At 54.1% G+C, this 10,414-nt stretch overlaps 1 protein-coding gene across 1 annotated transcript; it reads left to right on the top strand.

The window, feature by feature from the left end:
- On the top strand, window positions 1–3,562 carry LOC119097591 (potassium voltage-gated channel protein Shab-like). The gene is given in 8 exon segments (XM_037220635.1): window positions 1–257; window positions 259–334; window positions 337–408; window positions 411–586; window positions 2,601–2,910; window positions 2,913–3,007; window positions 3,009–3,035; window positions 3,037–3,562. Coding segments are annotated over 8 exon segments (1,380 nt in total). The 5' UTR covers window positions 1–56; the 3' UTR covers window positions 3,460–3,562.
- The last annotated feature ends 6,852 nt before the right edge of the window (window positions 3,563–10,414 follow it).

The following is a 10,414-nucleotide window of genomic DNA, read 5'->3' as shown; positions in this document are numbered from 1 at the left end:
GCGAGGCCGGCGAGGCGTTCCCCAGTTCGGTGGCCCTGCGCCAGCAGTCGCGCTCCATGAGCTCGCTGCCGCCCGAGGCATTCACCATCATGCGTAGCAAGGCGCTCAACACGCGCGTCATCATCAACGTGGGCGGCATGCGGCATGAGGTGCTCTGGTCGACACTGGAGCGGCTGCCTCACACCCGCCTCGGCCGGCTCAAGGAGTGCAACACGCATGACGCCATTATGGAGATCTGCGACGAGTACTCGCTGGTGGGACAACGAGTACTTCTTCGACCGGCACCCGCGCTCCTTCAGCAGCATCCTCAACTTCTACCGCACGGGCAAGCTGCACCTGTGGAGGAGATGTGCGTGATGGCTTTCGGTGAGGACCTCGAGTACTGGGGCATCGACGAGCTGTACCTCGAGTCTGCTGCCAGCACAAGTACCACCAGCGGCGCGAGCACGTACACGAGGAGATGCGCAAGGAGGCGGACTCGCTCAAGACGAGCGACGAGGAGGAGTTCGGGTCGGGCCGCTGCGCGCAGTACCAGAAGTTCCTCTGGGACCTGATGGAGAAGCCGACCACATCGCTGGGTGCCCGGGTGAGTGTGGCCGCTGCCGTCGCTGAGCGGCGCTTGGCTGCGGGCTGATCGGGGCGGCTCTGTGTACAGGAGCGGCCGGGCCGGAGGCTTCGCTGCGGCCACGCTTTGTTCAGGCTGTTGTTGCTTCGGAACGGGGTGTGGATGTGGGGCTCGGACGCTTGGCGGCTCATGTTAGGAAGTGCTGGCGGGCGCCATGAGGTTCGACGGCTCGGCTGACGCGCTTGACTGGCCCTGCACAAACGCACCTTACGTGGCCCATGCTGGTTTATGTGACAAGATTGATCATGGTATGACATGACTCGGGTGCCAGCGAGTCATGAGCTAGGAGATCGTCCATACGCAGTTTAGTTTAACTCTCCCCCTCCACATTGCTTTCAAAATAACGCCACTAAATCTGTTTTTCTCACCCCCAACGCGCTTTACCCGCGGCCATGCAATAACAGCCTGGACTGGGCGCAACCGCGGCAGAGAGGTGGCTAGAGCTCCGTCAGTCCCCATGAAGTCGAGATTCATTTTCACCTCCGCGTGCCACGGCGATAGTGGCTCGCTTCAGATCCCCGCAACGTAAATCGATATTCAGACAGCAATCCTTCTTGGCCTTTCCATCACCACGCTCCGTGCCAAACAGTCCAAGCACGGGCCATCTTAAAGAGATAGACACTAGGGCAACACCGGCGGCCGGGGTCTGTTTGTTTAGTGGGATTGTCACGCCTCCAGTCCCCCCGACCTCTGCACTCCCAGGGGCACCGGTACTGCCGGCCGGGGTCTGTTTGTTTAGTGGGATTGTCACGCCTCCAGTCCCCCCGACCTCTGCACTCCCAGGGTCACCGGTACCGCCGGCCGGGGTCTGTTTGTTTAGTGGGGTTGTCACGCCTCCAGTCCCCTCGACCTCTGCACTCCCAGGGTCACCGGTACCGCCGGCCGGGGTCTGTTTGTTTAGTGGGGTTGTCACGCCTCCAGTCCTCTCGACCTCTGCACTCCCAGGGACACCGGTTGGGCTCGGCAATCGGCTTTTAGTTAATGTCGTTGGACTCCGTGTTATTTGTGGGGGGGGGGGGGACATACGTCACCGGCACTGCCTGGATGTCGATGTGGTGGTATGCAGACCGTTCAAATGTCACGCCCGGCCAGTGCATGGTTGTTATGTTTAGATAGACCACGGACCGAGAAGGGAAAAGGCATCTCCGGGGGGTGGATTCCGCGTGGTCCCACATCGTTCACATTGGTCACGCACAGGCGTCACTCTCTCCACCACGTGACAGCTCTCCGAAACTGAACACCAACCGTAAAATCCCCGTTAGAACGGCTCATTTATCACAGCCGGCACGCACCCGACCCCTGACATCCGGGTTCCCAGCGCCGGGGAGCAGGGAGAGGTGGCGGGGCTCCGCAGTCACTGGGTTGTAGCTGGCCGGGCGCCCCCGCTCGCGCTGTCGCCTGCCTGTGTGTACTAACGTCCTTAGTGTCTGTTCGCTAGTGGCAGGTTGGCGGCCGCATGCTCGGCTAGATGGAACGATGCTGAGGAGTGGGCAGTGGGCGACGCAACCAGCGCGCCGCTGGCGGCCGGCGGGACGCCGCCACCGGCCGCCGGCGGTGCTTGTGACGGCGCCCCGCCGGCGGCACACGCTCTCGGGCCGAGACGGGCGCCTCCCGACCGCGCCTCAAACGCTCCCGACCGAGCGCCGCCGACCCCCGCCGCCGCCGCCGCGCCGGCCGCCGCCGCCGCCAGCCGCCGCCGCCGCGCGCAACGCCTTCGCTGTTCGCTGTCCCTGTTCTTTGTGGCCGCTGGCAGTGTGGCTGCACCTCTGTTGTTCCGTTCTGTTCGGTTATCGGTGTGTTGCGCTCGGTTTGCGGACCCTCCGGTCGTAGGAGCCCGGTGGGCCGCCACGCGCCGAACAGTGCGCCTCCCCGTGCGCGGTCTTCACTGCCTGCCTTTTTGGTTGCAGTCGTCCTGAGTTACACTGGCCGCCGCCGCGATCCAGCGCCGTGACCGAGACTTCCTGGTCTTTTCCAGATACTGGCCATTATATCCATACTTTTCATCGTTCTCTCAACCACAGCGCTAGTGTTGAACACTTTGCCGACGCTGCAAAACAAGGAGGGTGGCGATAATCAGTACCTCGCACAGGTGGAGATCGTGTGCATTACGTGGTTCACGCTTGAGTATCTATTGCGCTTTGCCGCCTCTCCGAACAAGTGGCAGTTCTTCAAGGGTGCCATGAACATCATAGACTTGTTGGCTATCATGCCGTTCTACGTGTCTCTCTTTCTCCTCGAGTCTAACAAGAAAGAGTCGCAGTTTGAAGACGTTCGCCGGGTCGTACAAATTTCCGCATCATGAGGATACTGCGAATCCTCAAGCTAGCGCGCCATTCCACCGGCCTACAGAGCCTGGGCTTCACCCTGCGCAACTCCTACAAGGGAGCTCGGACTCCTGCTCATGTTCCTGGGCCATCACCGTTTTGATATTCTCGAGCCTGTGCTACTTCGCGGAGAAGGAGGCAAAGAACACTGCGTACACGAGCATTCCGGAGACATTCTGGTGGGCCATCATCACGATGACCACGGTCGGGTACGGCGACATGCACCCGCACACCGCGCTGGGCAAGATGATCGGCGCCGTGTGCGCCATCTGCGGCGTGCTGGTCATTGCACTGCCCATCCCCATCATCGTCAACAACTTCGCCGAGTTCTACAAGAACCAAATGCGCCGCGAGAAGGCAATGAAGCGTCGCGAGGCCCTCGAACGCGCCAAGCGCGAGGGCAGCATCGTCAGCTTTCATGACGTCAACCTGCGCGACGCCTTCGCCAAGTCCATGGACATCATCGACGTCATCGTGGACACAGGTGGGTGGAGATGTCGTCCTTGCTGATGTCGAGTGAAATGACTATCTATCGCCAGGATGGTTCAACTTGTTACAGGGTGCGATGTTTACAGACACGGCTTCCGCACATCGTGTAACCGGTCGTTTACAGTTGCTATGACAACCACGAAAATTTTTCACTTTTGATGAAGGTAGTTTTTATTAGTCGTCACAAACAGTCCCAAAAGCCCGATTATCAGACAACCGCACGATGCAGTGAGTCCAAGAGAGTTCCGTATCCTGCATCGCGAGGCGGCACGTCACGCAGGCAGTGCGACCCCTGACGGCGTCTCCCATACACCACTCCTCGCCACGCCTGCATGTTATCACGGCCGGCGGCCGTTTCTCACGATGGCTGATCCTGCGCCGTGGGATTTTATCCTCGTCGTCGGGGATTCTTTCCCCGAATCGGCGCTCGGAACGAGCCGGTGCCAATTTTGTCGACCGTGCAGCAAGTATTATTTTCGCGCTTTACGGCTCATCGCCGTCGGGGAACGGCGCGAAAGGAGCGACGTTCGTTTTTATGGTCGCGCCCCGTCGTGTCGATGCGGCGTAACCGCCGCAGCCGCGCCATGAACGGAGCCGGCGTGCGCCGTTCTGGTCGCGGTTATGGACGGTAGTGACTTCGCCCAGGAGTGCGCTGGGCCTCTGGCAGGGCCGTGCTGTCCGGCGGCGAGTGCGGCGCAGTGAACAGCGCTGCACCAGTGCGGAGCTGGCTTGGTCTGCTGGTGGAGATGTCTGGCACGGCTGGCGCCGGAGCCTGGCTATGTTTCGGAAGCGATATTCAGTTGGCAGGTCGGGAGCTACTTGGTCGTCATACGATCCGGGAAATATCATGGATCGCTAAAAAACGACGAAATAGTTCGTTCCGTGTTTTCGTCGTGGCTTTGCCTTCTCGACCTTGGGGCCTACCGGCCGTGTAGGTATGTTGCGCGCGCGCGTTTTTTTAAGACCCACGGTCACCCAATTCACAAATGATCCCCATTGTCCATGCATTGCGAACTGGCGCTGGACTCCACTTCCGTAGCCTCTAACTCACGACGCAAGCGAATCACGACAGCTGATCCCGGTTCAGACTCAGCGCGTGCCTGTGCAAATCTGAGCCCAAGCGATCTAAACTCAAGGTGCGATCCAAATCTGTAATCGATTTCAATTGGCGCCGCTGTTCGCAGCCGAATCACGCGCCGCGGTGGGCAGCAAAGCCCTGCACGTTCAACAAATTACGTCATAAGGTTTTTAAGGGCTGTTTTTTTAGTTTTGCACACTCAACACCTCAATACAGATATAATATACAGACACTCGCAGAGGTATTAGAAACGATACCGCATCAATACCACTACACGCGAATATGCACTGCTACATTAAAGCCACTACGCATGAACATACACTGCTACATTAAGGCCACTACATATGAACACACACGGCTACATCAAGGCCATCACACATAAACATACACTGCTACATGAAGGCCGCCAGACAGGGCTGCTACGTAGGGCCGCGCAGGGAGCGAAGCCACTGCCGTGCTACGTAGGGCCGTGCAGGGAGCGAAGCCACTGCGGGGAGATTGCGCCGTCTGTGCGTGTCGCCTCCTGCATCTATTAAAAAATATTCTGAACAGGTTATCAGAAAACATGCTGTCGTTTTCCTTCGAATCACGGCTTCTTACGCTCGCTTTTAAAAGCAATCATCGTTCGGCATCAAAGCATTGCTTGATCTGTGGTCAGAGACCATCTAGAGAAAAATAGCTTCCATCCAACCGCTGCATGTACATGTCGCTTGGCCAGGGAGATTACAATATTTACCGCATGTAGAGCATTTCTCGCACTAAATACAACAGCACTCGTTTGTCAAGTAAAACATGGATAGGCGTCACACAACCGATTGATGGACCGGAATACATAACACCAGAATTCATGAAGAAGCTGATAGCTAAAAAGGTATTGGACCAACGTGTCATCTTTGCCACAATGTGTGCGCTACTGTGAGTCTGTTATGCGCCTTTTATATAAAAGCCGTTTGGTGGGGTTATATCTGTTCCCTATCTGGCATTGGAACGACAGGAGCTGAGTAGATGCACTGCAGCAGTAAGATATTTCTAGATATTCGGACCAAGATTCGGGAGCAACGCCGCCGGTTTCCCTTTTTAGAGTTATTCGGTTCGCGAGTCGTTGATCCCTAACGATATAAATCCTTCGTTTTAAAAAGCTATTGATGGTTGCTCTTGCATCACTAGTTTATCGCTAACTTCAACTTCATTACTGGCACAGACATACATTCAAGAATTCTTCCGTCACGCAAGTCTTCCATCTTGTGGGAATCACACCAGTAAGTCCTTGGCATCGAAGCATGGCAATCGTTCAGTCGGGATAATTGACGCGTAATTAGAATTGCGTCAGAAATTCTTCCTGTCTTTTGACCAGATCATCAACGAGTCGTGTACCGTGACTCTCCCAGCGACGATGCAGTACCAGCCTGTTGTCAATCAGAGTGCATTCATCAGACCACAGCATCTCCTCTCTAGCATTTATCGCCGTGCCTCGGTCTGCCTTGCAGAGCACAGATCTCTATACTTTTGGAATGGATCGGCGTAAAAAACACTTATCCGACATTTATAAATTATTTTACCACCCGCAAAACCCGCTCTGTGCTGTGAACAATATATTGACGGGAATGCGGAGTAACGCGGTGCTGAAGTGTTGACTGACACTTAGACGTGAAGTTTAGCGGATCAATGGCCTCACTAAGCCTCAATGCATTGCTTAAACTGTGTATTGAAGCTGCTCTTAAGCCCTATTGCCTAAAAAAGCTGGTACAATGTGACGAAAACGCCTTTGGTGGACGACCACACTAGATAAATTGCATTATCAGACTCGGGAATTGGTTGAGGTAAGCATGGCTTGAGGTAATTCAGCTTAAGTATTATCAAACTCTTTGCTACAGTTACTCTACTCCTGATGCTCAGACGGCTCTTCGACCATGAACTCAACATTGCGTTGAATGTGAATAATAGGATTAAGATGAGCTCCTGTACAAGTTTTCTTCGCAGAGAGCCAAACACCCAAGGTCTTAACTTTCTCCCAAGGCCGGTTACCCACACACTGGTTGCCTACTGAACGACAGCGGTCCAGCCATAATGGGCTTGATCGCTTTACACTGTCCTAGAAGCCCAGAAAAGCCCTCCGCGAGACAAAGCAATGCCTCCACAGATTTCTCGTCTTAAAAAAATGCAATATCAAAGCGTGCTGAAACACGTTCAATTCTACAGTGTATTTTTCTTTTGCTATTTGACGCACTTACTTTGATTGACAATGCTTCAGCCGCCAGTGCGGAAAAGCAATCCAGAGAGGAAAGCCTTGCATAATTCCCCTTTGGGGCGGAAAACCAATGCAAGGTGTATCCGTTGATAATTGCAAGTTCTGAACGACTGTACAGAAGCGGCAATCCACTTCACGAAATCTTCCCCAAAATTGAAGCGTCGCGGCGTATTCGAATATAAATCATGCAAGAGAATTGAGTGCTGCCTTTAAGTCCAAAGCAACACAGTCCACCGGGAATTGTCGTCAATGTCACCATAGTCAATCGCATCCTGTATGACACTTAAACCATCACTACGTTTCCTTTGATAAATCCATTTTGATCCAAATCGCCCATTGATCCTCGCAGCCGCCTCAGCCGTAATGTGAGGACTCTTCTTATATGAGGCATCCAGGAAGGCAAATTGGTCGCCCAAGATTTAACGTATTTTGGCCGCCTTTTAGGGAATGAGCATCGTTACGCCACGATGCTGAGTGGCAGACAGTAAAGCCGTGTTAGACGTCTCACTAATGTTCACAAAGTCGGGGGTCAATCCCTTTTGTCGAACTGGGTAGACGGGGCACTTTTTCCCGACATTGAATTCACACAGCGTTCATTCGTCAGCGGGCTTCTTTCGTTACCTGTCAGCTTGAGGAACATCATCCACAAAATTTAAGTTCCTATCAGGCGTTTTGTTTGAGCTATGCAAACGTAAAAAGTCCGCAAACTTTGATGATGTTTCCGTTCACTGAAACAGATAAAACCGAGTTCATTATCGAGCCTGTAGCCATCGAGCACAAGTATATATTCACTGCCTGCCTTTTGGAAAACCCTCAAGGAATGTTGAGTCGGCTTCTTACCATTTTCCAACCATTACCCTGAGATGAGCATGGCCATTATCCCATCGCCTTCTTTTATTTATTCATTTCTGCCTTCGCCTGTGCATACGCCTGAGGCGGGACTCTGCTCACTCGAGTCCCGACCTATGCTACGCCTGAGGTGGACTCTGCTCACTCGAGTCCCGAAGTAGGAGTCCCAGACGAGACACACTATCATCCTGTTCTTTTTCGCGGACTTTCCTGGTTCGGGCCGATTCGTCGCCCTTGTGCGCGCACAGCACTCTTACTTTACCGAAGAGCAATTAAAGCAATAGGCCCAGGCTGCTGCAATCCGATAAATATTGAATTAGCATTTGCAGCGAGAATTACACTAGTTGTCTGAGCTAAATTATGTAATCAGGCTTAATCGCAAGCTTCCTGAAACACCAGGTGATTTAATGAATTCTGGCAGCACGTTCCTCAAAGGCAGCAGGTCTAGCGATATGTACTTCAGCACTTGCAGATTTGAGGCTGACACCAAGTACTTGAGCCCGCACGGCATCGGCACGACCGCTGATGCATTGCGTGTGCTCTTGCACAGTCCTTTGTATTACAGGGATTTTGCAAACGTGTCAGTGATACTATTTTCCTTATGAATGGATAATGTGAAGCTTTAAAAACATCCTTAAACTGCGAGTGAGCTGCATGTCGAATTTCTCAGATCTGGGAAGCATGCCATTTGTGCGCCTTTAAGATAGTTCAGTTATCACGCACGCCAGCACTGCTTACGCACACTTGTTCGTGCCGAAGGCGTTAGAACAACATCTGTCGTGGCAAGTGATTAGGCTGGGCATACAGTGGTGACATTTCACCGACCTCGTCATCTTTCTACAACAGCTTATTATATTATATATATAAGGAGGAGAATGTTATCCCTATCTCTTTTGTGGCCGAGGCGCACTTGAACAACGTCTATACTTGCGGTAAAACACTCCAATCTCAGCACCGTACACTCGTCGGTCTCGAGCCACCTGCCCTCTTAATCACTTCCCGCATGACTGAAACTGCTTACCGGAACCGCACGTGCCATGCGATTTGCGGCACTTCCAGCAACGAGGGTCATATCGACCTGGCCTGGCGCGACAATGGATAGTTTCGGCGTCGGTAGCGACCGACCGAGCCGCTTCGTCCGAGTAGCCTCGTCGGCTTCGCCTCCCCCATCCCTCTCCCCCCCCCCCCCGCCAAGGCCGTGGAGCACCAGGGGTCCGGGTCACAACACGACTCCCCGTCGGGCCGGCGCCCAATTTTGGCACAACAGCGCGCTGTGACAAACAACGGCCGCCAGCTCGGCGTGGCGTGGGACGGCTGAGCGCGCGTCGAGTCCAGTGTGGCCCGTCGCGCCAGGGCGTGCCGGAAGACCTTTCAGTTGGTTGTTGTGTGGTACATAGCGGCGCAGTAGGCGAGTGCGGCGCTATATGTGGTCCATGGTGCGCGGCCCTTTGAAGAATAAGGGCGTCGGTCGTTTGACGTGCGTAAAAGCGCTGATGTAATACGCATCTTTTTGGAGGACTGGCAGGACATTCGCTCGCAGACCATGTCAAAAATCCGCTTACCATTGTGGTCTTTCGCGGTGTTTTCACCGGGCCCATAGTCGGCTGACAAAGCTTGAATCGTGTTTGCTAGCATTGTCGGCGGAAAAGTGGAGTATGATGGAAGAATGAATGGGGCGTTTATTGGCCATCACGTGTAGAGACGGCAGGGCATTTTCATCGCCATTCATGTGGGCGCCATTTTCTGCGCTGGCTTTTATGTTAGGAATACTTCAGCAAGATACGGACTAATGACGTAGACATGCGCTGTCACACCGCTAATGGACCTCACTATAAACAGTTGATTCTTAAACCAATCGCGTGGGCGGGAAACACTTAAAACCATTCTTGCGTGAATAGAAATCCTGCTATCTTTCGTCATATCTATATGGTACCTAGCTACGGTGCGGTCTTAGGACCCGCTGTCTCGCAGCAGATGATAACCATGTCATAGTCCCTGCTTGGAAATGATATGGTACATGGGAATAATGCCACTGCTATAATGTCGCTATATATGAGTGACCATGGCTATACGTGCATAATGGAGTGTGCACAATATGATGGCATATGTGCTAGATGCTAGCAAAATATTTGACCGATCAAACTAGCGGAACTTAAATACTTCGCAGTCTCCTAGCTCGAATTGCGTCTATGTCGAACAGGTTTCATCCCGCTATGAACGCCCTTGACAAATTGCAGTAACTGTAACGTGGCGCGCCACATAACCGTCACAAATTTCCGTTGCTGTTAGACGGCGGCCGTGCGGGCGCCAGCCACAGCATTCGGCCGGCCGGGCGAGTCCCGGACCTCAGCCTCAGCACGACGTCGCCCGGGCCGCGGCGGCTGATGCGCATGCGGTGCAGACACTGAGCACGCGCAGGCCACGCTGCACGCGCGTGCAGCGCGTGCGGAGCGTACAGCGGCGCCGTCCGCCGGGGGCGACGCGCAGCACACGCCACCGCACTACCGCCGCCGCGTCTGGCTAATGGGCTCAGATGAGTCGGGGGCCGTACCCGGAGGCGGCAAGGGCACCTTCGCAAGGCACGCGCATAGAAGCAGCGAGGTGTGTCACATGGGTAAAGGCATGGTAGCACAGCGATAACTGACATCAGATTACTGGATCGGAGCGATAGACAATGCTGTTTTTTTAATTCTATTGTATGCGAAGTCCAAATTCATCCAGCAGCTGCTACCTTTAGCCCCTCTCTCTCCGCCGACCGGTACGAGAAACGCTCAGTTCAATGTAAGGGTGAATCACGGAGA

The sequence above is a fragment of the Pollicipes pollicipes genome, unplaced genomic scaffold (genome assembly GCF_011947565.3).
Source record: "Pollicipes pollicipes isolate AB1234 unplaced genomic scaffold, Ppol_2.1 Scaffold_4295;HRSCAF=5057_pilon_pilon_pilon, whole genome shotgun sequence".
Taxonomy (NCBI): domain Eukaryota; kingdom Metazoa; phylum Arthropoda; class Thecostraca; order Pollicipedomorpha; family Pollicipedidae; genus Pollicipes; species Pollicipes pollicipes.
Note: the sequence above shows the minus strand (reverse complement) of the source record. Positions and strands in the feature narration are given on the sequence as shown.